This window comes from Armigeres subalbatus, chromosome 3 (assembly GCF_024139115.2).
Source record: "Armigeres subalbatus isolate Guangzhou_Male chromosome 3, GZ_Asu_2, whole genome shotgun sequence".
Lineage (NCBI taxonomy): Eukaryota > Metazoa > Arthropoda > Insecta > Diptera > Culicidae > Armigeres > Armigeres subalbatus.
In genome coordinates this window covers 205,075,063-205,103,051 of record NC_085141.1, presented here as the reverse complement: position 1 = coordinate 205,103,051, position 27,989 = coordinate 205,075,063, and the positions used below count along the sequence as shown (strand labels likewise).

Sequence of the window (27,989 nt, the reverse complement as noted above, 5' to 3'; positions counted from 1 at the left end):
GTTTCGGTGATTTTGACAGTTGAGCAATGGAAAAAATTACAAAAAATCTGTAAAATAAATTACCGAACAGTTCTGCTGTTGAGATTTCGGTAAAATTTACCGAATACGGTGAAATGAGTTAAGTGTGAATGGTTAATCTTTTTTCTAATCTCTTTTGCCCGAATTGTCCGTGCTTCCCCTAAATACTTTGACGATACTTTTTTGAAAACTACTGTGGCAGAAGCATGATAACAAACGTCACAACAAAACTCTTCTGGAACAGCAAAAAAAAGTAAACATAGCTGTTTCTGATACATGGTGACGAAGGATATAGAAACAAGTTTTTGGCTGATAAAATAAGGCTAATAATGAATTCTTCATTTCCCTACGTTCATAGTTGTGATCTCAATCAAAAGTTACAGATAAAGATGTGAGTATACTGAAGAATTATCCGGAGTATAAACTTCAAAATGTGTTTCTTTCGTAGTGGCACTTTGGAAGGGGAGCGACGAGCTCACCCCTACGAAAAGTTGCTGCAGCAGCCGATCCTTAAATTTTCCGGGTTGAACTCCGAAAAATGCCCTCCATTAAAAGTCAGTGTCCAGATCTATGACGAAGGTAAAAAAGTGGGCCTTCCTGTAACATCGTCGTATAAGAGCTTCCTAACCAGATGGAGGTGAGTAATCCAAGGATTTGTATATAATACATACCCTGTTGATTACATTTGTATCCTTTGGTCGTGTCGTGTTTGTTGCAGTGGTTCCCAAACCACTCTCAGGAATTGGTTTTTAATGTTTTTAATACACATACAATGTGTGAATGTACCTATCTTTCCTAAAATGTAAAATAAATGATAAATGACAGATTCTAGGTGGTGGCAAACGGTTACCGTATTAAATGCGTTTCTAATTACAGTTGGAACGAGTGGTTAACTTTGCCAGTGTTGTTCAGTGACTTATCGCGTAGATCAGTGCTGGCAGTTACAATATATGACTGTGCTTGGAGTCATGGTGATGCAACAATTGTTGGAGGAACTTCCATATCATTATTTGGAAAGACCGGTGTATTTCGACAGGTTATTTTTTTAAACATTTTATTCATTTCATACGCTCAATGAGGCGATTCACTTTTAGGGATTATACGATTTGAAAATTTGGACCGAAGTAGAAGCTGATGGCAATTATCGATCCAAAACTCCAGGAAAATGTAGCGATTTCTATAACAATCAAATGCAACGACTGTCCAAGCTGGCTAAGAAACACAGGAACGGACAAATTGAGAAAGTATGTGAATTATGTGGTCCAGACATGATCGAATTTTTTGTTTTTTGTTTGTCTTTATTAAGGAGACTTTCAGCCGAGGCTGGCTCGTCTCCGATGATCGAAAAAGACCTTTGGTGAATTCGATTGACTCATTATGTTTCAGGTTGATTGGCTGGATCGTTTAACCTTCAGAGAAGTTGAGCTCATTAACGAAAAAGAGAAGCGGGATTCTCAGTTTCTTTATCTAATGGTAGAGTTTCCACAATTGACACTTGCGGATAAAACGGTGAGTAATACGTGAAAGACGTTAATTGCGTGCACATTGAACTTAATTTGTATCATGAACCTAATCATTAATTCATCTGCATTGCATTGTTTTTGTTGCCACTTCTGTAATTCGTTGAGACAATGGTACTTGTTGTAGAAACTAGAAGAAGGAGAAAATGTTTATGATTAATTTTTAAATATTCAAATACCTAACTCAAATCAGGGCTTTATTCTGCATTTTAATATTTTAATACTCGCATTTATTCTCAATTCGTATTTTGTTTTTCAGTGCTCCGTTGTATACTACGAACCAGATGGAGATAATAAATTTCTTTTCGTCTCCAAACCTAAATTAGTTACTGTTCCAGACACTGAGACGTTGCAAGTGAGTTAACTCATCATCCAACGATAAACCAATTTAATTGCTTTGGGATCCCTTCCCTTTTTCAGGAGAATTTAGTTGAACGAAAACATCATCGTTTATCGCGTTCAGCAAGATCTGGACTATCAGACCGAGATGCAAAGCCAACGGCAAGGTTTGTACAAGTATCCACGATATATCATCCTTCATCATCGTTAGGCTTCACACTAAACTTATTCACATCTTCTAGTGTTCGTGACTTGCTGCATTCGATAGTACACCGATATTCACCGACATCCACGCTGAGTAGCGAGGAGCAAGATTTGATATGGAAGTATCGTTTCTACTTGAGTGCGCAGAAAAAAGCGTTGACTAAGTTTCTAAAATGCATCAACTGGGAGACAGGGACTGAAGTGCGCCAGGCCCTGGCTCTTCTGGCCAAGTGGGCTCCCATGGATGTAGAAGATGCCTTGGAACTGTTGAACTCATCGTTCAACCATCCCACAGTGCGACGCTATGCAATTTCCAGATTGGATCAAGCACTGGATGACGATCTGTTGTTGTACTTGCTCCAGCTCGTACAAGCGCTGAAGTACGAACATTTCGATGAAATTCTAGTGAGTTGTTAGTTGAGTATTTAATGCGGGACTTTAAAATAGTCATCTGCTTCGTTCCAGAAATCTTATGCTAACCTTCCATTGGAAAAAGATATGTTGAAATCTGTTGAAGAAAACCCAGTGGACACTAATTTTGAAGTGTTCACGGAATCAGATGGTGAGTAACGGTATTTTTGAAGTCACAATAGACCGATTGGAAAGCATACGCTAAATAACACATATGTACCTTATCATTCTGATGTGCATAAAAGTTGCAAAGATTAGCCTTAATAGTTACACAGCCGGCCGCTCTACAATTGATTTGCTGTATTTATCACGGACAGCATGGCGAAAAGATTCATAACAGCAGAGTAATCACTCCCTCTATATACCGTGACCTGGCCTAATTCCGCGCATACCGTGGTTTTCATCAAAAATCAGTACCTGACTATCACGGACATCATATTATTTGGTGAAATGTTCAAACAATATGTTTGAACATTTCACCAAATAATACGATGTCCATGATAGCCAGGTTCTGATTTTTTATGAAAACCACGGTATTAGGCGATGCGCGGAATTAGGGCAGGTCACGGTATATGGCAGCTGCTTTCAATAAGTTAAAACCACTGCATCGCTGTTGCTATTGACAAATTTCAAGTTTATTGACTTCCGTCTTTCGACCTAATTTATTAAACGAAAAACGATATCAAAGAATGATAACATGTGCATGATAATTGAAAGGTGCAGCGCAAGCGGGTTTTACGTGAAGATGACATAGGACTACGAAGTTGTATGTAATGGGTGTTATGTAACATAAATCTAATTGTATTAGATTTAAATTCTGATTTAGGTGTTCGCTATTTACTATGCCTGAAACTCGATTTATGCATATGCACAACATGTGATAGATTTAGTTCGGAAAAGGTATTGGAGGCTGGAGGGTAACCACTCCCTTCGGTGGGGTTTGATCCCACGAAACCAGTACGCTAGAGAGGTGCTTTCCCAACAAAGCTACAAAGGACCTCCGTCGTCCTCCGCAGCTTAGCGGGTACTGATGAAACTAAATTCCCAGCACCAGGCACGTAGCCGAACTCTCGCAATCCATTTTCAGAACTAACTCTTTCATATGTATTTTTGTACAATGCCAACCAAGTAGGATGAGTATTTAGTATTATCTGGCTCCTACACACTTGCTCCATCAACAACTGCGCTCGATGAAGTAGGGTTGTGTCAATTGATTATATCGTGTCTCTTCAGCCTTCCAACAAAATATAACAGTTTCTCTCTCTTTCGGACGTGTACGAACAACGTACGAATCGTAACCAGTTGGACATTGTCCTGATGATGGGTGACATCGCACCAGAAACCGGTCGACAGATAATGTAAATTTTAACTTTTGTAAATTTTAACTCGACTCGACGACGAAGTCGAGTCAAGTACGAGACACTGAAGACGACCTTACTGTTGAGGTCGAAATACGTATCTGTCAAGATACAATTAAGTGGTGGAATTAAATGGGATTGTACAAACTCGTCTTATGACAAGTGTATCCATTGTGTTTGGCCCATTACTCTCCCATCTTATTCCGGGCAAGTGCATAATTTGAAAGAAAAAAAGTAATTTACTCTCTCGCCTTGTCCCGGGTAAGTGCGTTTGTTGTATTTAGCGCATTAACATTATTTGTTGCTAAAGATATTTATATCCGTTCCATAAACAGTACATATATTAAAAAAACCCTGATTAATCCACCTAGCGGTGATGGTGCTTTTCACGTGCATTATAAAAATAGTATTTTGGCCATTACTCTTGAGCCCATAGTCCGATCTGGCCAGTTTTCAATAGGAAACAATGGGAGAGTATTCTGCGTCGAATGCAACTTGTTGCGAGTAAATCGGTTGAGGATAAGTGCCTGAAAAATGAGTGACATTTTTTTACTCAATTTTCTATAAAAAATGTGGTATTTTGGCCATAACTTCCAAGCCCATAGTCCGATCTGACCAATTTTCAATAGGAAACAATGGTAGAGTATCCTGCGTCGAACGCAACTTGTTGCGAGTAAATCGATTGAGGATAAGTGCCTGAAAAATGAGTGACATTTTTTTACTCAACTTTTCTATAAAAAAAAGTGGTATTTTGGCCATAACTTCTAAGTCCATAGTCCGATCTGACCAATTTTCAATAGGAAGCAATGGTAGAGTATCCTGCGTCGAATGCAACTTGTCGATCGGTATATAACACTATGGGTCTCCGGGCCTTCTATAAAAAGTTTGTTTTTGGAGTGATCATATAGCCTTTACCGTATACGAGAAAGGCAAAAAAGAAATAATTGCTTATACTGAAAGTCATCTCTATTGAACATTCCGATTCATTCCGTTCACGTTTTGAGCATGTTAAAGTGATTTTCAAGCTTTCTAGTGCATAAAAACACTGTTTCCCCTAAAAGTCGTTGTTTTACAAAATGTTTGAATTTATTACAAATTATTGCTAATTTATTATATTATCATCTCAATTTATCATAAGTAAGCATCAAATATCATCGAAAACATTTCGATGTTCGAATAACTTGTTTCATTGTTTGAATAAATTGTCTGAAGAAATCCTCACGTGTAAATGTTTGACAAAAATGTTCAGTTTCAAATTTTTTAAGAATTTTGTAATCCGTAATGTGTCTTAGAAACGGAAGTTTGTTATATCTCTATAAATAAAAATGAAATGGTCTGTGTTCGTATTCGCATAACTAGAAAACGGCTGGATGGATTTTCTTTATTCCTTCAGCAGATATGTTAGTTACTATTTCCGACGGGTTCATATGATATTTTCTCATGCAAAAATCACGAGTTAGGTTGAGTAAATCGTGAAACACTAAAATTAAGATTCGTATGGGAATTTCCCATAGGCAGTTTACAACGCGCATTCTCGCCTACTCGCCTGGATTGTTGAAGTATTATGATCCGATGGTCATGGGGTTGGAAGCATCAGATCAAGCTTTGAAGGCAGATATCGTAAAATCGAAAATACTGCACGATGTTAAAATGGAACAAGGTCCACGGAGCGGAAGAGATAAAGGAGCACTCTATACGAGACGAGCCAGCCCAGGGCTGAAAGTCTCGCTAATAAATACAAAAAAAGCATTCTATAGTGGAACGGAACGTGAACAACAACGACGACGGAAGAATTTTAGCTCGGGGTAAAACAAAGATGATCGCACGTGTTACAATTGTCAGAAAGTGGGACATTATGCAGCAAATGGTCCTGAAAAGCTCAATTCAAAGAGCAGCAAGGGAAGAGCTATGTGTGCGGTTCAAGCAGTTGGTAATGTGGACCAATGCGAGTGGTACTTCGATGGAATCGACAACCCGAGCAGCACAAGTCAGACAAAAATGGTTGCAGCAACCTGATTGTGTCTAAATCTGGTCACATATGAGTTGCAGCAACCTATATGAAGCATGTGTGCTGCTAGGGAAGAGAAGCAAGAGATCTCGTGTCAAGTTGGAACTGCAAACAAGAGTAATATTACAGAGAAACAGACGTCTCACTCAACACATGTCCCATCGTTCACCTTTTTAACGGTTGATTTAATTTTTTTGTAGGCGGTCAATCGGCCACCGATGGCGCTTGCATCGATTTTGCTTGCGTTTGACGTTTGCGCACTACCGCCATTTGGTTGTCGCTTGGCCAAACACAGTGATTTTAGCATTGGGCGACCATGTTTCCGTATCGATGATTTTGATTGCATTTTGTTCTAAGTGAGACGTATGTTTCTCTGTGGTAATATGATGGCGTAATAAAAGGTGTCGTAGGCAGAGGGTAGTATGCGGTGCATCGCGCCTCCTCAGCATGTAGTATGAAGCGAATGTAAATAAACAATCCCACATTTTTTTTGACGTAGGATTACGTCTTTCTGGAACATTGGGGAGTCATTCTGCAGTTTCAAATTAGAGACCGTCACGAAAAGTAGTCAGGAATAACTCAGCCGTCTTTCAACCGATTTTAAAGATTTTGGTGCTAATTGATCGACGAACTCTTTAAGATTTTGCTCAACTATCGAAAAAATGCATTCAAAGTGCGGAACTATTGTAAAATGGAATTTTACTAGGCACTGAAAATCGGTAAACCAATCAATCGCGTAATTGCATCGTAAGCACAGACATCAAAATCGTGCAACCTGCGGGTTCGGCTCCAATCCTCAGTTCAACTAAATTTTCTCGGAGAGCGGGCACAACTATGACGCCCGTAGGAGCAGTCTCAGCAGAAAGTGGAACATCGAGAGGCCATCGCTAAAAGCAACAATCTTCGGACTATCGTTTAGTTACTGTTAGTGGCGCATTTTGGAAAGAAAACCGGTTCTTCTCAGGACCAAAATTTTATTAGAAGATAGAGTTGATTGCAAAAATGGCAGCGATTACGGTCCCCGCATACCAGTGGCGTCACTGAAAATGTTTAGTAGTAAAATTCTTCTTTATTTAAAACATGTTTTGTTCTACAATCATTTTATACATGTACAGTGATCGGCCGGCTTGGCCCTCCAACTTCAATTTCAATTATTGTTATTATTATTATTATTATGCTATTACTTAATTTTTAAAATACAATGTATCATGACGGCCTTTAGGAGGCGCTGGTGTGTTTTTAAAATTTGATAACCTAACTACTATGTACACTAATATTTACAATAAAAAATTTGATAACCTAGATTGGAACTAGCGCCCTAATTGGTGCCTGATCCGAATGCAAGCAACGGACCCTAAACTTTTCTTTACACTCACCAAAGCGTTCATGTAAGGTTTTTATTCCGGCCAGACGGTGGACCTCGGATGTTCTTGTCCTGGGAGGGTGTTGAGGATCATCCTCAGGAATTTGTTTTGAACCCGTTGAAGTTTGAGGTGGTGGGTTTTAGCGCAGCTCTCCCAGACCGGCATGCCATATTCGATCACAGGGAGGATGATTTGCTTGTAGACAGCAAGCTTATTTTTCAGGGACAATGACGACCGGCGGTTGATCAAAGGGTACAGTAGTTTCAACAAGACGTTACACTTTGTCACCGTTTTGTCAACCTGTTGCCTGAAAATAAGCTTGCTGTCGAGGGTCAAGCCAAGGTAGCCGGCCTCATTGGCCCATTCCACAGTCGTGCCATTGAGGATGATTTTACAGTCCCCAGGCGGAACAAGTTTAGGGCATTTGGAGTGGGGGAAAATGATGACCTGGGTTTTCGCCGCGTTGATACAGATCTTCCAGCTGGTGAGGTACTCTGTCAGGGCATCCAGGCCTCGTTGGAGTTTTGCCACTAGCGCTCTGATCACTCTACCGTTGTAGACGATGGATGTGTCATCTGCGAACAGAGACAGAATGCCGCCTTCTGGAGGTTGTGGCATGTCGGAGGTGAACAGATTGAAAAGCAGGGGCCCGAGGATACTGCCCTGGGGAACGCCTGCGACGATGTTGTGCGCATTGGAACTCGCTCCGCTGATTGAGACACGGAATGTCCTTGCCGACAGGTAATTGTTAATGATTTTCACCAGGTAGCTGGGAAGATTGTAGCGTTGTAGTTTGTACACCAGGCCATCATGCCATACATTGTCAAATGCCTTCTCGACATCGAGTAAGGCCATGGCGGATGTTTTCGAGACAAACTTGTTCCGTCTGAGGACGTTGGTAACTCGGGTCAGTTGGTGTACAGTTGACCGACCGCGTCGGAAACCAAACTGTTCCTCGAGCAAGATGTTGAGATTTTCGGCAGACTCAAGTAACCGGTGATGAATAGCTTTTCGAATAGCTTGGATAATCCTGAGAGAAGGCTGATGGGTCGATAACTTTTGGGGAGGAAGGATCCTTCCCAGGCTTCCGGATGGGGATGACTTTCGCTGACTTCCAGGACGATGGGAAGTAGCTAAGCCGGAGACACTGATTAAAGATCAGCGAGAGGTGCTCAAAGAACGGAGCACTCATGTGTTTGAGCTCGAGATTCAGGATGCTGTCGAAGCCTGGGGCCTTCATGTTCTTCGACGATTTGATATAGGCCGTCAATTCGTCAGCTGAGATCTCCAACTCCTCCGAGAAGTCGTTGGGAATCAAATGGATGATGTTAGCATGCTCGTTGACGGCTGCTTCGTGTGGACTGACGATGTTCTGCCCAAGATTGTGTGAGCTGACGAAGTGACGACCTATTTCAGCGACCTTCTCTGCAGGAGTTATCAAGCGATCCTTAGAACCATTATTGTCTAGTGGGATCAAAGGTGGAATGGGCCGAGGCTTGGATTTTAGTATTTTGGTCATTTTCCAGAACGGCTTAGCATAATCTGGGAGAGTGCGGATCTTATTCGAGAAATCGTTATTTTTGAGGTCCACCATTCTGGACTTGATATTTTGTGATTCGATTGCAGCGTGTTTAAGCTCAGGCAGTCCAGTACGCTGAAACTGCCTGCGAGTGACATTCCGCAATCGAATCAAATCTTTGGTGAGTGTATCGATGTTTAAGGAGTTGCTTACCTGCCGAGCCGTCGGTACGTGTTGCTCTCGGGCCGCCGTGATCGCCTCCTCGATAGCGCACAGCTGGCGGTCGATACTTTCCGGCGTCTCCGGACGCACCTCGTAGTCGACGGTGTTATCGACGCACTGCTGGAAACGCTGCCAGTTCACTCGGTGGTAGTTCCGCCGTAACTGCTGGTGCCGATTGACCGAGGAGCCCAGTTCCGCCACCACCGGATAGTGATCCGAACTGAGCTCCTGGTATACAACCGGCTGCGAGACGTGGTCACTCAGGTTTGTTACGTAGAGGTCGAGCGTTGCGTGGGCACCGGACCGACTCAGCCGAGTGGGGGAATCCGGGCTCAGGATCGTGTAGTGGCCTTCCTCCATGTCGTTGCTCCAGATGGCGCCGTTTCGATTGCCGCGACTGTTGCCCCAGGCTTGATGTTTGGCATTCAAGTCGCCGGCAATGATATACTGGCCTTGCCTCCGCGTCAGCTTGACGATGTCCCTCCGAAGGGCAGCCGATGATCCATCGCCGGCTTTGGCTTGCGTTGGACAGTACGCCGCGATGAGCGCGATTGTGCCGACCGAAGTGGTGATTTCGACACCGATGGCCTCGATGACACTGAGCTGGAAGCTTGGAAGCAGACGACAGTTGATGTTGTAGCGAAGAGCGATGGCCACACCACCTCCCTGGTCGGCCGGTCGAGTCGCACGATGCGGAAGTCCGGGATGTTGACGTTAACCTCCGGTTTTAGGTGCGTTTCGGTGATGAACGCCACGTCTATTTCCTTCTCCTCAAGGAAATCCTTCAGCTCGATTGATTTGCTCTTTAGCGAGCAAGCGTTCCAGTTGACCAGGCCCACCCTAGCAGCCATTTTCAATGATGAACATGCCAAGTGTGAAGACCTGGTCGAATCGGTTTGCAGCCGCGCAGTCGAGTGGCGAGCTGCGCGAAGATCGGCATCAGTTGCTCCGGAGTGTACAGCGGGGCAGATTCTTCCGGTGGGACGGCTTCGTTCTCCGACTGCCGACGGAACCCAGGAGGAGGAAGCGGGGGCCATTCGCTGGTGGATGGTGCCGACGATGCTGGAGCTTGGACCGATGTAGCTGCCGCTGCCAGTCGCTTGTGCGGCTGTAGCGGTGGGAGTATTGGAATCACACGACGGGGAGCCGGGATGGCTGGAAAGTTCACCTCGTTGATTACAGGAACACGGTTCTTCTTCGGAATGGTCCTGGTGGAAGCCTTCTTCCGGATTTCCAGGAACTCGGCTCGCTTTGGGCAGCCCTTTGTGGTGGCCCGATGTTTGTCGCCACAGTTGGCGCACTTGGGATCGGCCACCTCCATTTTGTCGCACTCGTCAGTCGGATGGGGTTCGCCACACTTGTTGCAGCGCGGCTTCATGCGGCAGTTCCTGGTGCCGTGCCCGAAATTGAAGCAGTTGGTGCATTGCGTGACATCGCGGTGTACTGGCCGATATCGCTCCCAGTCAACGACGGTGTAATTTATAACGCCAACCAGCTTCAGGTCCTTCCAGATAGTGGAGCCGTGCTCCAGATGGATCAGGTAAAGCTGGTCGCGATATTTCCTCGCCTTGTCGTGACGAGCGATCTTGTGGACGGCTACTGGCTTCAGTCCGCAACTTTCAAGCTCTGCTTGGAGCTCTTCCTCCTTCATGTCGTGAAGTCCTCGCAGCAAAGCCTTGAGCGGCTTCGTGCCGGGGTGGTCATGAGTGTAGTACTCATACTTGTGGACCTCGAGGAACTCCACGACGGATTGATGATGGTCCCTGTTGGCCGGCATCACTTTCACGCCCTCGCTGCAGAGCCGAAAAGTACATTTCAGCCCCTTAGCGATCAGCTGGCGAATTTTGGGCGTAAATCCGGCGGATCGCCCTTCACAAACACGGGCGGGCACTTCTCCTTCCGCTCCGGTTGCACCTGCGGCAGCTGCGATTGCTGCTTCTTCCTCTTTTCGGCGGATTGCCGGCGTCATCAAGCGGCAACGGCGAGAACACGTTGCTCTGCAAAAGCTGCTTGGAGGGGTTACCCGCGCCTCCAAGAGCAGTGCGCTTAGGCACTTTTCCAGCGACCGAATCGGCCACCGAGTCTCCCATGACGGGTCCGGGAGAAAATAACGCCAACGCGACAAGCGAAAACGTAAACAGCGAACGAACGAGAAAAAACACTTCGAAAAAAATGCACGAGCAAAAAACACGTCCGTACGTGTTGCTGTCTCGAACTGGAATCTGCGTGTCTGCTAGATGACTGAAAATGTTTTCTTAATAGTGACTATTTAGCAGAAAAGTGAAATTTTTACGCAAGATACGGACTATCGTTTGTTTGCTATGATTGATTAGAAAGGCGCATTGTGGATCAAAATCAATTCTTGGCAAATGTACTATTGAGAGGTAGAGCCAAAATATTTTCTTCAAAGTGCACATCATAACCGCTTGGCGACGGTAGAAAGTTGGAATCTGCTATCTATTAAAAGTGCGGGAATTAAACAATGATGACGTCTCACATCATTGAGTTGCGTCAAATGTGATTTACCCAAGATTCTGATTTCGGCGTACTTGCTGTTTATTATTGGAAAGGCGCGTCATTGGAAACAAAATCATCTTTTTACACGGGAGAAGGTTGAACCGAGACAAAAATCTGCAAAAAATGCAAATCATAATCGCTTGGTGACGGGCAAAGTTCTTTGGCTGTAGCAGCCGATGCGCTCCTTGCATGGAGACGTTCCAAAACAATGTATTAGGATGGATGACTTCTATCGTGTTCCAGCGGCAAATTCTTAATTGGCTGACAGTGCATCAGTAGTGGAAATTCATTACAAAATTTTGATTTCCGGCGTGCACGGTACGAAAATTCCTCTCCTCTTTGAGTGAGACTGTGGCCCTGAAAAGGGCCGTTTTAAGTGAAGCTACTTCCTCGTTCATTCATTAGGAGCTGACTTACTTGGTGACGACTTTGGAACCCTCCGAAACGGCGGGCTTGGCCAGCTCGACACGCACGAAGATACTCGACGCCCTTCTTCTCAGCCTTTTCACCGTCGGTGATTTCTGGTCGGCGCTGCGATGTAATTGTCCTGCCGAATTTCCGAGAAGTAGTAGTAGTAGTTTATTACTACTGATGAGACGCCCTTGATGATGTTTCTTCTCAGCCTTTTCACCGCCGGTGATTTCTGGTCGGCGCTGCGATGTAATTGTCCTGCCGATTTTCCGAGTAATAAATTGTCCTGCCGATTTTCCGAGAAAATCAGACTTCGGCTGGTCAGAATACGTTTGCATGGACTTCGAGGCCCCGCCCTTTGAGCGCCGTATCATTGGCATCGGCTTGCTTGCTCCGCCTTTCTTTCGTTCGATGCCAATGCATTCGTACATAACAAGGGCCTCTTCTTCTCCTTCTTCTTCTTCTTCTTTACAAATCAAATTGCAAATTATGATCGCTTGGCATCGGCTTGTTTGCTCCGCCTTTCGTTCGTTCGATGCCAGTGCTTTCGAACATAACCAGCGACTCTTCTTCTTCTTCTTCTTTACTTTAAAAGTGCAAATTACAATCGCTTGGCGTCGGCAGCAGCGCAAGCGCTCTTCGGAGGGATGCTGCGAAAATTGATTCGCATGATGGCGTATGTCGCGTTTTAGCGGTAACTTATCGAGCGGCTGACATTGGGGTCGGTAGCAATGAAATGAAATTTTTCTAGATTCTGCTTCGGTTTTGTTGCTGCTTGTGATTGGGAAGGTACATTATTGAAAACAAATGGGTTCTTTTCAGAATCATAATTTCACACGAGAGAAGATTGAGCCGAGACAAATGTTTTCAAAGTACAAATCATAAGCTTTATTGCTGCTTGTGATTGGATAGGCGTATTGTGGAAAACAAATTGGTTCTTATAATAACTATCATATTACATGGGAGTATTTTGAGCTGAGACGAATTTTCTGCAAAGTGCAATTCATAATTGCTTGAGAGCAACAGAACAACGCCGTATTTAAATAAATATGAAAATTGCTAACATTTGCGTAAATTTTCAATCGAATATCATCTCTAATCCCAGCACCTACTAAACAGGGTATTCTTGAAATAAACATTTTCTCACCAGGTTCAACTTGGCATTCAATATGCATGCATTCTCTAGCACAGACATCACTTTTCAATAGCTAACGTGATGCAATTTTCATATTTTTTCGATATACAGTTAGTGTCTCGTATCACATCGGTGAAGTGAGAAACATTAGTTGTGCTTAGAAGAAGTTTATTCGATACTAGTGAATACAGTGCGATGTCGCAATACTTGGCAGCGAAGTATAAACGCAATTCCAGGAAGCGTGAAAGGGATCAACAATCGGACGCACCCTCAAAGCTTCCAAGGACGGACGCTGAACGGGCACGGAGTTATCGGGCCAAGTTGAAAGCGGCCAAGGGTAGTACGTTGTCGGCTACCGGTTGGGACGCTGGCGAAGGGCCCTCAACTCGAGGTAGGAAGTTATTATTAGCAGCAAATGTGTAAATACATATCAATAATGTGAACTAATCTTCAAATTCTATGATGACAGTATAGAAATTTTGCATTTTATCATTTTATATAGCAGATTTATCTATAAATGTGAAATTATCAACGAATATTTTCTATTACCTATTTTCTATTACGAATACCTCTATTTCTCTTTGCTTGTCGTCGAATGTATTACATTGTTATTACACATTATTTATATATTATTTTCAATAAATGTAGCATTGACAACATGGTAAGTACTTTTAACGGCTGAAGTTCTTCAAGTACTTCGAAATATATACTGCAAATGTTTACTTATTAGCTTATTTAGCCTGAATTGTTTGTTGGGTTTTTATAAATCGCTAAACGATAAATGGAACAATATAATTCCAATCCCAAAAGCCCAAAAGTTCTTAGATATTCAATTTGTTAATATAGTTCCGAATTCATTCACTTGGTAGGTTACATTAGCCTGCCAGTAGAGTTGAAATCACACAATCGGTAAGATTTGGTCCTTTGATTTGGTGTTGAATTAAATTTGCAAATCGATTGTGTTTGAATTTTGCATTCATGTATTAATGGATAAGATTTGAACCGAATTTCTATTTTGTCTTGAGTTTGAATTTCGATATATTTTTCGGACATATTATTTAATTGTTCTGAATTTGAGTATGATTCGGATTAAATTTGAATTAAATAGTTGGAGCTTCTCAAATATTATTTTTATTTAATGAATTATTGGGTCGTATTAAATCTACGGTGTCTTTTACTTGTTTATTATTTGATTCAATTGAATTTTGAATTTAATATTTGGAACAATAACATATTAGATTCCAGCGAATCGCAAAATTTTAACAAATAGATTTTTATGACATAAAGTTAAGATTTACTTAAACTTTTGGATAGTGTGTTTTGTACAAATATATCCTAAACACATGCTACTTGAATTTTATATTACTATGCTATTGTTGTTTATAGTACGCTTGGCAATAATTTTTCATTTCATCTTTTATGTTTTTAAATGTCTTATTGTACTTGGTACAGTCATTTTAAATGCGAATGCATCTGTCAATTATGTATATCTGTCTGTCAATAAGGATTAATCTTCCCGTGTTACAATTTCTTCGAGTAGAATTCAACTTAATCCGTGCTGATACGGTCGTAAACTCTGATCATGAAGATTCCGACGCCGGTGAAAATGTTGTGATGCAGTCCGCAAGAGCAGATGTCGATGATGAGCGTGGTGACTTTGAAGAAAACGTGTCTGCTGTCGATGATGATGGCGAACATATTTCTTCGCTTTTAACACAAGACAAACCCAATTTCGATCGGGCTGATCGGGAGTTCCAGAAACGTTTCGTGGAAAACGATTTCGGTTGCGCTTGTGATGTGTGTGCTAGAATCTGGTTCAGGAATGATTTGAAACCAATCTCCGACTCAAATGTGCCGTGTTACTGGCGACAAATTATTTCGAAACGGTGGAAGGATTTTTGGCGTGTGCTACATGTCGAACAAGCCTGAACCGCGGATCAATTCCCACATTGTCGCAATCGAATGGCTTTACATATCCCAAGTTTCCGTCCAATTTGCCTCCGCTAGACCCTCTCACCACAAGACTGGTGTCTCCCAGGATCAATTTCATGCAGTTTCGTCGTTTGCGGCATACTGCAGGTTTGTGGAAAAGTTATTTTAACTTAAATGTATTACATCAAATAAATATATGATTTTCCTAACCTATTTTCATTAACATGCAACAGGTAGTTTGGCAATAATCGGCCAAATTATCAACATTCCAGTCGACGTGGCCCAGATGGTAGGCGAACTTCCCCGCCACCTGGATGACGACTATGCTATCAACGTGTGCATCAAGAAACACTTCATACACAAATCAAGTTACTTGTCCGGCTACGTGAAGAAAGGTACCGTTAAAGCATGGCTGAACTATCTGGTTACTACACCGCTCTACAGGCGGAATGGAATTGTTTTCAATGAAGAAAACTTGGCTGCGATCGGACAAACAGAGCAGACGGATATTTCGGAGGAACGTAGGGCAGTAGACCTTGAAGTCGTCGACGAGATGAACGAGGTAGAAATGATGATTGGACAACAACATACGCTCATGTGGAATGAAGACAAGTGTCTGGAACTTGCACCGGCACAAAATCAGAAACCGCTTTCCATTATCTACGATGAGTTTGCTGAGGAGCTGTCTTTCCCCGATATTTATCTTGGTCATCCGAGATGCTTCAACCGTGAAGTCCATGTGACAGCGTTCATGATGGCTACTAGCGAGGTGCGACGTCGGGATCGGCGGGGCGCGAGACCGGAGCATATTTTGTATATGGCCATGAAAATCATGCGGCTGCGGGTATCGGAAGGATTGAACAATACCTTTAAATGCATGGGCACGGCCAACATAACAAGGGCGCAGTTGCAAGATCGGGAATTTTGGAAAGCTGTATTGAGCGTAACCTCTCTTTTCTGAAATCTATTCCGAACTCCGTTCAATATTGGCAGCAAAGAAAACGGGATGTTTTCGCCATGATCCGGCAGCTGGGGAAACCCACGATGTTTTTGACGATGAGTGCAAATGAAATTAGATGGCCTCACCTACTAAGCATTCTGCGGAAGCTTTCTGGTGGCTCTAACATTGCGGAAATGGACGATATTGTGCAACAGTTGTCTGCACTCCAGCGTGCTACACTTGTCAGCGAAGATCCTGTCACGTGCTGTGCATATTTTCACAAGTTGGTAAACATCTTTCTGCGCCTTCTGTCATCGACCAGGTTGAGCCCGTTCGGCAAATACCACGTTGTAGATTATTTTAAGAGGATCGAGTTCCAGCATCGTGGCAGCCCGCATGCACATATTCTGCTCTGGCTGGCGAACGATCCCCGTGAGGATGTTTCCGAAAGAATGCCCGCTACTGTTGAGTTGATCGATTTTCTGTGCTCCATCAGATCGGAAGATCTGCCTGAGACCTATGGCAATCAGGTGGGTTTAAATTTCGCATAGTTTCTAGCAAGTAATCACTCACAATGTCAAACCCTTTTAGGTTCATAAACACACGTTTACGTGTTTCAAGCGAAACGATAAACGTTGCCGGTTTAATATTCCGTACTGGCCAATGGATCAAACCAGAATTCTGATCCCCATTACAGCCGGGGATGGCCGACTTCAACAGCTAAACAGAAAGGCAGCAAAACTGCGGGAAGCTCTTGAAACGAAGGTCTACGATAGCCTTGACGCGTTTCTCGTTGATAGCAGTTGCACGTACGATTACTACTTGGACGTGATTCGCTCTTCCATTCGCCGACCAACAGTTCTGCTGAAACGTTCCATGACGCAGCTTTGGACCAATCCATTCAATCCTTGGATCGCTGAGAAGCTCAAATCCAATATGGATTTGCAGTTTGTGCTGGAGGAGTTTTCATGTGCTGCTTATGTTGTGGAATACGTAAACAAGACCAACAGAGGCATAAGTAGTTTACATCGTGACCTCATAAAGCTCCAGGAAGAGCATCCAGACCAAGACTACAATGGATTGTTGAAGAAGGTCAGCATAAAATGTTAAATTCCGTGGAAATGTCTGCCCAGGAGGCTGCTTGGTATTTGCTTCGGCAACCGATGTCAGAAGCCAGCCGCAAGGTACCATTCATCAAATGATATAGTTTTCACAATTTAGAATTCAATTTCGTTTTAGGTTGAGTTTATTGCGACAATGTGGCCACAAGAGCGAATAAAATCCAAGAAGCGGAACAAACAGATGGACGAAGAGGATCTCGACGACAATTCCACCGATGTGTGGACGCTAAACATCATCCAACGGTATGAACTGCGCCGAGGAATGGATGATATCTGCTTGGCGGATTTCGCAGCATATTATTCGGAAGAAAGATCCACGAAGCATTCATATAGACTCCGTTTAGTTCCCCGTGTATTGCGTTGGTGCTCATACAGTATGGCGGAAATGGTCGACTATAAGCGTGAGATGGTTCTCCTCTTCCTACCGTTCAGGAATGAAGTCTGCGATGTACTTGATCGGAACAAGTTCCTGAAGTTGTATGAAGACAACGAGGCCGCCATTTTGGCAAAGCACAAGGAGTATGACTGCGAAATGAACTTGGATCAGGTTGTGGAGGAATACATCCGCATATGCAGCGAAGACGACGAGCAGCAGGTGATTGCCGACCAGAAGCGCGATGAGTTCGTCCGCACGATCGTCATGGAGCCGAATGATGACGATATTCACAACTTGCCAACAGGACCCTTGGCAGCTGTCGTCAAACAGCGATCAAATGTCTTGTCAAAGCAAGAATATTGTGAAATGGTGCGTGCCACGAATGCAGAGCAGCGGGATTTGATTGTGCAAGTAATCCACAGCTTGCATTCCTCTGAAGAAAACTGCAAACCAGTGCAAATATTCTTCACTGGCCCGGCGGGCTGTGGCAAAGCGTTCACTTTGCGCATTCTAATGGAGACAGTGAACCGGTACAGCCAAGCTCATAATAAGCAGCACAACGCTTATGTAGCATGCGCATCCACTGGAAAAGCAGCGGTTGCAATAGGTGGAACAACAGTGCATTCCGCATTCCGGATTTGCATGTCGCGTAGGCAAAGCTCAAAGCTGAGTTTCGAGGCATTACAACTGTACCGGAACGCCTTCGCCAACGTGAAGCTCATCATTATCGACGAAACAAGCATGCTGGGTGCTGATGTCCTCAACACAGTACATGTCCGGCTTCAAGAAATCACGGGGAACTACGACGATCCATTCGGTGGAATGCCGATCGTATTTTGCGGCGATCTTCGTCAATTGCCACCGGTCAATGCGCGGGCGGTGTTTAAACCGAGCATAAACTCCATGCATGGCGCCGTTTTATGGCAATCTCTCGACTTCTACCCATTGGTTCAAGTTATGCGACAAACCAACGAGCAGTTCTCCGGCATTCTCACAAAAATTGGCAACGGTGAGCGGATGTCGTCTGAGGAAATCGAGCTTATTGAAAGCAGGTTCCGTACGGAGGAGTGGTGTCGGCAGCATGTCCCTCGAGGGATCCGGTTATTCCATCGGAACGCTGATGTCGAACGGTATAACTGTGTGGCGTTGATGGATCGAGAGGCTGTCGAATGTACTGCAGATGACCTATACTCTGGTTATAAGGACAATTCCCAGCTGGCCAGTGCTCGCACAAAGGTGCATAAGATGAGTGTAGTAGAGACTGGTGGCTTACCGTATCTGTTGCGTCTTGTTCTTGGTACACCTTATATGCTGACCACCAACGTGGATGTCGAAGATGGCATCGTGAACGGAGCGATCGGAGAGCTCATGCATGTTGAGTACAACGAAGGAAACTCGCAGCAACAGGCAATCACGAGGCTTTGGATGGCATTCGAAAATGAGTCCATTGGGAAGATGTTGAGAGTGAAGGCCAGACCGCTGGTGTATTCGAGACCTGGGGTGCTACAAACAGGCTGGACTCCAATCGTCAAACGATCGGCGAACGTAACCCTTAACGGTGATGTTAAGTGCAAAAGAGTTCAGTTTCCCGTTGTAAGTGCGTGTGCCCTCACAGTCCATAAGTCCCAGGGAGGCACATTCTCGGAAGTCGTATATAATTACGATAAGGGTCAGGAACAGCAGCTAGTTTACGTTGGTCTTTCCAGGGTTACATCAATCGACGGATTGTATCTGACGAATGCCAGTAACTCATTCCGGTTCCACCACGGAAAGGGTTCTATGACCCCTAGAATGAACGACCTTCGGACGGAACTTGAACGTTTGAGTAACCATCGTATGCGCACCATTACAGACGATATCATGGAAGCTATAACCGCAAACAAGTTGGCTTGTACGTTGATGAGCATCAATGTACAAAGTTTGAATGCACACTCGTCGGACATTGCAACAGATCGGGTGCTTACCGCCGTTGATTTGCTTGCAATGAGCGAAACTTGGCTTGACAACGGCACAACCACAAACATCAATGGATACCTTTGTGTTTGTCAAGAGAAGCGTGACGGAACAAGAGCGGGAGGAGTGGCAATATTTGAACGTGCTGGTTCGTCGACTATGGCCGTTTCTCACGCCATTACGAAGCTCAATGAAAGCTATGACCCAGCATTGAGTGTAGCAGACGAATATGGGGACTGCTGTGCTGCAGAGGTTTCAATCATGGAAACCCGCACGTTACTGTTTGCGGTATATATTTCACCAGGTATAATCAAATAGTAGTTGTGTTTGTATTTAAGTGTGTTGCATTAAATTTTGAATATTTACTAGGCACCACCCTGAAGCAAAAGAAATATTTCTTAGTGCGCAACCTCATAAAGTACACCCATGTTGCCATGCCCGTGGTAGTGTCGGGAGACTTTAATATTGATGTGACGAAAGAGGAGAACAGAGATTTCATCTGGTTCATGAAGCAGTTTCTCTATCTGGATTGTGCTTCGGATCCAACTATAGCGACTACTCTGGGTGGCACATGTCTCGATCTAACGTTCACCCGGAACGTAAGTGTGGAATGCAGGAGATACTGCACGTACTTCTCCTACCACCGGCCTATTTTGTCGATTCTTGCGGTGTCCCGAGGTAAAACTAATGATTTAGAATTAAACATAGTTCTCTTCATCAGTTATGTTATTTTATTCTAGAACCGATGCCATCCCAGTGAAGTGAATTAACGTCACTGATCGTCGTTGGTCCGCTAGTTCATCTGCCAAAACGTTCGATTTCAACCAGAATGACCAATCATTGACATCAGCCGGACAGTCCGTAGCAAAAATAGATAATTGATCCTGAAAATGAAACTTGAGTATTTGGTAATTAAATTTATATTTAGATCATAATGTATTTTTAATATGAAACATTCTTTCCGTTTTGTTCTTTTCTTTGTTTTCTACAGATTCAGCCCAACAGTGGATTGATGCATCCTTTAACATTCATCGGGACCACGGCGTACATCACTTCAAAAGGCTTCAAGCCAACATAAACAAACGGCCCTTTTCAGGGCCACCAAATATTCATGGAGGAAGATGTTGTTGAGGCTGTTGTTTACCGATCTTCTGTTTCTTTAATACTCTGCTTATAGTTATAAACCGAAATGAGTTTATAGTAACAATCGGGTTTTCGCCCATTTATTTCCAGGATATGCGACATGTCGAGGATATTCCAACCCAGATTGAATATACAGCCCCATCTTCAAAAATCAGCACCAAGAAACATATTTAGAGTTTCAAAATAAAATCTTCTACACTTACGTAATCCTACGTCCAATTGGCGGTCGTGTCTCGGATACAACCTTCTACTTTTTCTTTTTGTTAGTCAGCAATAGTGTAGGTTAGCTAACATCCTACAAGATTCCAATTCGAACACTGTTACACTTGCCAAACGGGGTGGCCCGCCTTTTCCAAGCGGTGTGGCCCAGATAATACATCTTATGGAACGTACACACGGTCAAGCAGTTCGACCAACATTGACTCCACCTCCCGTTTATTCAAACATTCATCAATTTTTATCAACACCGACACGAACAATCAATTTATTCGACCAACAATATCACACACGAACGACCGAAGCACCAACTCGAGCACCAACCATCAAAAAATATATGGGGGTTTGTGCAACTTCACTACAAATGCAAAAACATGTTCGGCGAACTTTGAATCCGTCCCGACAACTCAAACCAAAATCAAACCGTTTTAATTTTTCCCAACCGAGCCGCCAACTGTCAAATGGTTGTTCGAACAACTTCACACACGATCAAACAAAGCAGCAATCGAAGCATTTTCTTGGGGGTGGAGTCAATGTTCGTCGAACTGCTTGACTGGTGTGTACGTAGCATTAGGTAGGCTTGATTTGTTCGTGGATGACAGGCTTACTCCCCCCTGGTCGTAGGTCTTTTCTTTTTTTTTTTTCTTCCTAAGCAATGGAGGGGGAATCTGCTCAACAGACATCCTGGGTTGACCAGGAAGTGCGGGGTTAGGGATCACCGAGGGAGGCAGGACTACATCCCCGACCCGCTAAACCGTTTCCATTGCTGCCAAGCCCATAGTCCCTTCGGTACAACCAGAAAGTAATGCTTCAAAGGGGGGCCAGTGCACAACGCACCCTCGAGGTTAGCTGCGTGTCCTTGCAGCACCGAACATCGTAACTCGCTTTTTTAGAAGAACACCATGGTATCGTGCCCGCGCGTTGCCGGCTTTCCAGGTGGCCTTACCACGCCCTATGTCCTCGGAAGGTGGGAAGGGTCGACTTCGCGCCTGCTTCCCTCTGCACGACTGGTATCAAGAATGATGATGCCGCGTGCACCCCAAATTGACCTTTCTGCGATAGGGCCTATTCGCCAGCACACAGAGAGACTTGCCGGCGCGGTGCCTACGCCTGCCCCAGCCTTGACGAGGACCCCTTTCCGTCCTCGGGTTCGGAACCCGCCCGGTTGACCGACGCCGCGAAAGCGATGATACCATGTTGTTCTTCGCGCGGCCACTTGTTCGATAAAAGGATCGAGTTCGACCACAGAGCATGACCACCGGTATGACCCATGAAGCCGACTCCGATCCCTTGGACCACCTCTTATTTGCGCCTGAACTAGCCATCCTTGAGTCCACGCGCCACCTTCTGTGTAGCTCCGAGACGATTTGGGCGATAGCCGATAAAACGGCGTTCCAGCCAACTTCATCTTTACACATCCTTCCAACTAGGTTGTCCGGGGTAGTGTCCAGACAACATGTGGCAAGCATGTGGTCACGCATTGCGCGAAAACGTGAGCACACGAACAACACGTGTTCCGCCGTTTCCTCTAAACCTGCGCACACCAAACACTCGGGCGAGGCCGAGCAAGCCAGCTGCGTTACCTGCACTGTGATTTTGCAGCACGCTTAAACGCCGGGCACATCGAACCCCCCATGGGGTGCTTGCTATTCACAGCTTTGCTGGAGCAAATCAAACAATTGGGAGGGTTCGTGCAGCATTGTGCCTTATGTCCCTCCAATCCGCAGCGTCGGCAGAGATTGCTTCTGTCAGGGCCTTTGCAGTCCCATTGATTGTGCCCCGGTTCCAGGCACTTGAAACAAACTTCGGGTTGCTCGTTTATGCCCACAGGGCATACCGACCATCCCACCTTTACGCTCCCTAACTTGACTACATTGGAGGCGTCCGCTGCAGTTAGCCGAACCAATGCTACCTGCGTCCCTGCCGGACCTTTCCGTAGCCGAACGGCTGCGGTGGACGTCTCCACTTCACACTGTCGCCGCAGTGCCGTGACGAGCTCTTCGACTTCGGTGATCTCGTCCAGGTCTTTAACCCTTAGATTCACCTCCGTAGTGAGTGCCCTCACCTTGACCGTCTCGCCTAGAACTTCCTCCGCCAACTTCTTGTAGGCGGCGCCCTTTTGCGAGACGCCCCGCTTCAGCTCGAGGATCATCTCGCCCATCCGGGTACGTTAAACTGCGTTAGCGTGACTGCACGTTTGATGTGTGAAGGCATCGAATTGAAAACATTTATACCTTTAAAAAACAAAGAGTTTTGTGGAGCGCCATACAAAAAATAGGGTGTTCGCACATTATCCGCGTGTCTAGTATTATATCTATGAATATCACTCCCTCTTTCAATTCGATCACTCAAATATCGAGGCAGTAAACCGTGTTTTAATCGACAGAGCATTCCATACTTCTTGGCTATTTTCTTGATAACATTGTCAATATGTATGTCAAATTTTAGCTTGTCATCAATAATCACGCCAAGATATTTAATATCGCGGACGCGATCAATTGTCTCATCATCAATTTTAACAGAGACATCCTCATTTACTCGGGTTCGCGAAATTACCATGTATTTTGTTTTATTAATATTCAATTTCAATTGCTTGTATTTCAACCATCTACTTAGAGAGTGTAAATCCTCGTTCAAGCATGAAACGGCTGCTTCGATGACGCAAAGTCGATGATGGCGTCCAGCTGATCCGTCGCCACCTCGAAGGCCGAAAGCCCATCGCGTTTGCGGTTCATCGCCTCCACAAGCCATGGGCCGTCAATAACCCCTACCGGCGTTTTTTTAGCCGAGAGGAAGGTTGAGTGACCCACGCTGGCGCTGCCCACTGAGCTGCCGACTATTGCCTCTGGCCTCCTAGGCGGAGACCTGAACAACCCACCTCTTGCGAAGGAGTTGTCGCCTACACTACTACCACTAATTGAAGAATTGACTTGGTTTTCCATTTTGGTCCCACGAGTTGCTCGGGAAAAGAGGTCCACCACGCCAGAGCCCAGCATGACGCGGTAAGGGACAATTACTGTGGAGGGTGCCCAGGTACCCCACAGGCTCCGTTAAAGGCCTAGCTTATTATTTCACCCCCTGGCCATGCATCCCCTCGGCACGGGTCGCTTGACGCCTTGGGATTAGGGGTTAGGGACGATGGTCCCGGTCTAACTCGCAGTGGCCATGGGGAGGGGTCGTCAAGCCCTTGGACAAAGTCCCTGCTGCCCCTCCTGGTCGTAGGTCTGGATTGCGTTGAAGGTTCCGTTGAAGTGCAGAATGTACTGGAAGTTCCGGGTTTGGCTGCGAATCTATTATCAGTCAGCAAGATTTGTAATATGCGATTTATTGTTACGTTTAGATAGAAAAAGGAGAAGTATTTGCTTCGGGCACAGCAGTTGGTGGATTATATCAATTGAATCATCAAACTCAGAATGCTTTCATGTCAACAGAGGTAATGGTATGGCATAGGAGACTCGGTCATTTGAATGTTCAATGTTTGAAGCAATTAAGCAGAAGTCAAATGGATTCGAATTGAAGAATGTTGAGGATTGAACTGCATATGTCTCCAACTCCAAGGCAAACACTCTCGCGAAATTGTTTGCCGGTAAGTGAAAGTAGAGCAACTGAACGACTGAAGTTAGTACATACATATTTATGCGGACCATTCGAAGTACCATCCTTGGCGGGCAGCTGATATTTCGTTACTTTTATTGATGATGCGACTAGGAAGGTTTTTGTTTATACACTGCAATCGAAAGATCAAGTTTTTGAGGTATATGAGGATTTCAAAGTAATCCCAAGTAACATTTTTATGATTAATTATTTTAGAGCGTCTTAGGGGAAATGATACAAGGTTAAAAGACTACTAAAGTGAATAGTGGAAGTAAATGGAAGAATAATAGTCTTTTAACATTTTTAGTTTTATGATGGTCTTGGAAACCATTATTTGCTCTACATGACTTCTATAAAACCTGCATAAAGCCAGAATGTTACTTGGGAATGGCTAAACGACAAACTGGTTGAAATTTGAAGACTTTGAGAAGCGATAATGGACGATAGTGATATAAATCAGTCGGTATTAATTGTGATCATAGGTTGTTTCAACAGGGTTTTATAATGCCTTTTACTTTCACAGTACCTACGCCATTCTGGAATACATTGTTGTATTCCATAGAACAACATGTCAAGTAAAGAATTCAAGTTGATAGATATGCAAACTTTCCTTCCAATAGCGTGTCATAATAAAGTTCCATTCTGAATTATTGTATGCTGATGCCTACAGTTGCCTTTGTCATTTTTAGAAGGGGATTCAATGCATCTGGACGGTCACGATATGATAGGATCTAAATCTACCATTACAACCGAGAACAATTCTAATGGTAATGAATCTAATGTGAATAACATCGAAGATGTACCGGTACCTTCCAACCTTGCAATGTTTCTAATCCAACGAGCGTGCAAAAATTCCACATTGGCAAACTATCTATATTGGTATTTGTCGATAGAATGTGAAGAGGAAACAATAAGGAAGCAAGACGAGCGTGTGAGGAAGATGTATCGCACAGTTCTGCAGATATTTTTGCGACAGTTGTCAACAGGTGCGTATGGATGTCACGTATTAAGCGTTTTTATTATCATATAATTCCGTTAAACAGGGAGTCCCGAACTCAGAACAATACATCGCAGCTTGAAAGAACAACAAAAGTTCATCGATAACCTTGTAAAACTTATCAAAATTGTCGCCAAGGAACCAGGAAATCGAAAGAAAAAGACCGAGAAATTCCAAACGCTGCTCTCTGATACAGATTCATTGAAAATCAACTTCTCCAAATTTGAACCACTATCGTTTCCACTGGATCCCAACGTTCGCATACGAGGAATAATTGCCGAAAAAGTAACTCTATTCAAAAGTGCGCTGATGCCTTCAAAGTAAGTTCGATTGTTTTGGAAGTTTTAACTTCCAAACTGAACTAATATCACAATTCGCTTTCATAGCTTCATGTCAGTATGTATCCGAAATGCTATGCATAAAAACAAAAAATGTGTAAAACTTATGCTTTTATGCATCAAATTTTATTGTTTTTGTCCCATTCTCCCGCAAAAGAGCATACTTCTCCCAACACTTTTCCTCGAAAAAGCATACTTTTAGTTTTTCGTGTAGGGAAAGAGACCCCATTACCCATACCCGCACATAATTAAAATTATTATGTTTTTCTTGTACGGAATTAATGCCGTACAATGCGTCTCCACTTCACAGAAGTTTTCGCGCTCACTTCCAAAGTTCGGAGTAAAATACCGTTCTCATGCTTCCCAAGAAACATTTTAAGTTTTATAACGCTCTTGAAGACCATGATTTACTCTTTAAGAGTGTTATAAAACCAGCATAAAACCACAATGTTACTAGAGTTTCCTTAAATCTCTTAATTTCCAAGTAAATCCGGATTCCTAATTAGCTTAGCCTAATTAGCTATGTAATACCATTATTTTTTTATTTATAAGACTTTATTTCATAACACAAGGGTCTACATGCAAGATAAATTAGTTTCTATCCAACATATTTTTAGATTAACATTTCTGACCACTGGATCAACAGAGTATGTAGCGATCTTCAAGCATGGCGATGATTTGCGACAGGATCAACTTATATTACAAATGATAACTCTAATGGACAAATTGTTACAGAAAGAAAATTTGGATTTAAAACTAACGCCCTATCGCGTACTGGCCACCAGTTCCAAGCATGGATTTATGCAGTACATCGATTCAATCACAGTGGCGGAGGTTCTTAATACCGAGGGAAGCATTTTGAACTTTTTCCGCAAACATCACCCATGCGAGACAGGACCGTACGGCATAGTGGCGGACGTAATGGAGACGTACATAAAAAGTTGTGCCGGCTATTGTGTCATTACATATCTGTTAGGTTGGGTTTGAACGTATTACATTTTTTAAACTTTTCAACAGCAGTTTATTCGCAGGTGTGGGTGACCGGCATTTGGACAATCTACTGTTAACGAATTCCGGGAAGTTGTTCCACATTGATTTTGGGTACATACTTGGAAGAGATCCCAAACCGATGCCTCCGCCGATGAAACTCAGTAAGGAAATGGTGGAAGCGATGGGCGGTCTCAACTCTGAGTACTACCAAGAGTTTAGAAAACTTTGTTATACCGCCTTCCTGCATCTGCGGAGACATGCCAATGTTATGCTGAACCTCTTCGGATTGATGGTGGATGCATCCATTCCGGACATTGCTTTAGAACCCGACAAGGCTGTTAAGAAAGTGGAGGATAACTTGCGGCTTGATTTGTCAGATGAAGAAGCTGTGCAGCACTTACAGAATTTACTCGACATTTCAATTACCGCTGTGATGCCTGCTTTAGTCGAACAAATTCATAAACTAGCGCAATATTGGAGAAAATAGTTTTATTACGTGTTTTGCGTATAAATAACATCCTGCATGTTAACACTTCTAATAAAGTATATTGACTGAGAGTATGAGATAGTTGAATGTGCTTTTACTTATTGACAGAAATATTCTAACTTTTTAACTTTGCCTTATCGAAGCGGTGGTAATTGGTTCCTGGTAATGCCTACCTTCGTTCTACCTTATACCGGGTCCCAATAAAGAAGATAAAGAAGAAGGTAAACTTTTCCTAAAAGCTCATACTTCTTAACGCTTTGAACTATTTTTTAATTTAATAATAATAAAAAATCGAAATAAGCCTGAAAAAATATGAGTTATTTGGGAAAGTTGACCTCAAATGAGTCAAAGACTGAGACAATGAAACGAGAAACACTCCCGGCCAGTAAATAGTAACAGATTTATATCAGAACTTGTTATTCTTTTACAGAAGTTTTTCATAACAGCGGTTGTTATAAAACATGTACCAATAGTAGTTAAAATAACAAAAAATGTTACAAAGTCTCTTTTAGTTTTAACAACAATATTACTAAATATGTTATTAATTGAACAAAAATATAACCCGCTGTGTTACATAAAACGTGGTGAAAATAGCTTTACTATAACAAATTATGAAAAGATTATGATTATCCATAATGTAGGCAATTAACTCATCCAGCTGGTTTAACTTTGATTGTAGTTATACTGAAGGTTTTTTTTCTAATTCCTATCTACCAAAAATGTAGGCAATTTTTGTTCGGTAAAAATAAACAACACATTATGTTATAATCATGTTATAACGATCATGAAATTTTCTTTCCTCCATCTTTGGCAGAAAATTTATAACAAAATTATTGCAAGTATTGTTATTTGTAACAATATTGATATAATTGTGAT

At 43.4% G+C, this 27,989-nt stretch overlaps 2 protein-coding genes across 3 annotated transcripts; both read left to right on the top strand.

Moving 5' to 3' along the window:
* Positions 1–251: 251 nt before the first annotated feature.
* Positions 252–27,187, top strand: LOC134227209 (phosphatidylinositol 3-kinase catalytic subunit type 3). Its single transcript, XM_062708556.1, has 13 exons — positions 252–409; positions 467–655; positions 895–1,054; positions 1,113–1,262; positions 1,405–1,527; positions 1,798–1,893; positions 1,959–2,044; positions 2,120–2,486; positions 2,547–2,643; positions 24,991–25,287; positions 25,345–25,618; positions 26,254–26,612; positions 26,668–27,187. Exons 1-13 carry the CDS (start codon positions 348–350, stop codon positions 27,111–27,113), a joined length of 2,706 nt encoding a protein of 901 aa, XP_062564540.1. The 5' UTR covers positions 252–347; the 3' UTR covers positions 27,114–27,187.
* On the top strand, positions 18,537–20,741 carry LOC134227211 (uncharacterized). 2 transcript variants are annotated; one of them, XM_062708559.1, is made up of 4 exons: positions 18,537–19,652; positions 19,718–20,026; positions 20,089–20,256; positions 20,340–20,741. In XM_062708559.1, the coding sequence occupies exons 1-3, from the start codon at positions 18,545–18,547 to the stop codon at positions 20,106–20,108; spliced, it is 1,437 nt and encodes a 478-aa protein (XP_062564543.1). In that variant the 5' UTR covers positions 18,537–18,544; the 3' UTR covers positions 20,109–20,256; positions 20,340–20,741. The 2 variants fall into 2 exon arrangements, with proteins under 2 accessions (XP_062564543.1, XP_062564542.1); XM_062708558.1 differs by having other exon boundaries at positions 19,718–20,256.
* Positions 27,188–27,989: the final 802 nt, after the last annotated feature.

What these genes read in the sequence shown, in the direction of transcription:
- LOC134227209 (XM_062708556.1), top strand. Translation starts at nt 348, where the DNA reads ATGAATTCTTCATTTCCCTACGTTCATAGTTGTGATCTCAATCAAAAG. An exon ending in GGAACGGACAAATTGAGAAA is followed by an intron (nt 1,263 to 1,404) that starts GTATGTGAATTA and finishes ATTATGTTTCAG; the next exon opens with GTTGATTGGCTGGATCGTTT. An exon ending in TGTCATTACATATCTGTTAG is followed by an intron (nt 26,613 to 26,667) that starts GTTGGGTTTGAA and finishes GTTTATTCGCAG; the next exon opens with GTGTGGGTGACCGGCATTTG.
- LOC134227211 (XM_062708558.1), top strand. Translation starts at nt 18,545, where the DNA reads ATGGATCGAGAGGCTGTCGAATGTACTGCAGATGACCTATACTCTGGT. An exon ending in TGCGGTATATATTTCACCAG is followed by an intron (nt 19,653 to 19,717) that starts GTATAATCAAAT and finishes AATATTTACTAG; the next exon opens with GCACCACCCTGAAGCAAAAG.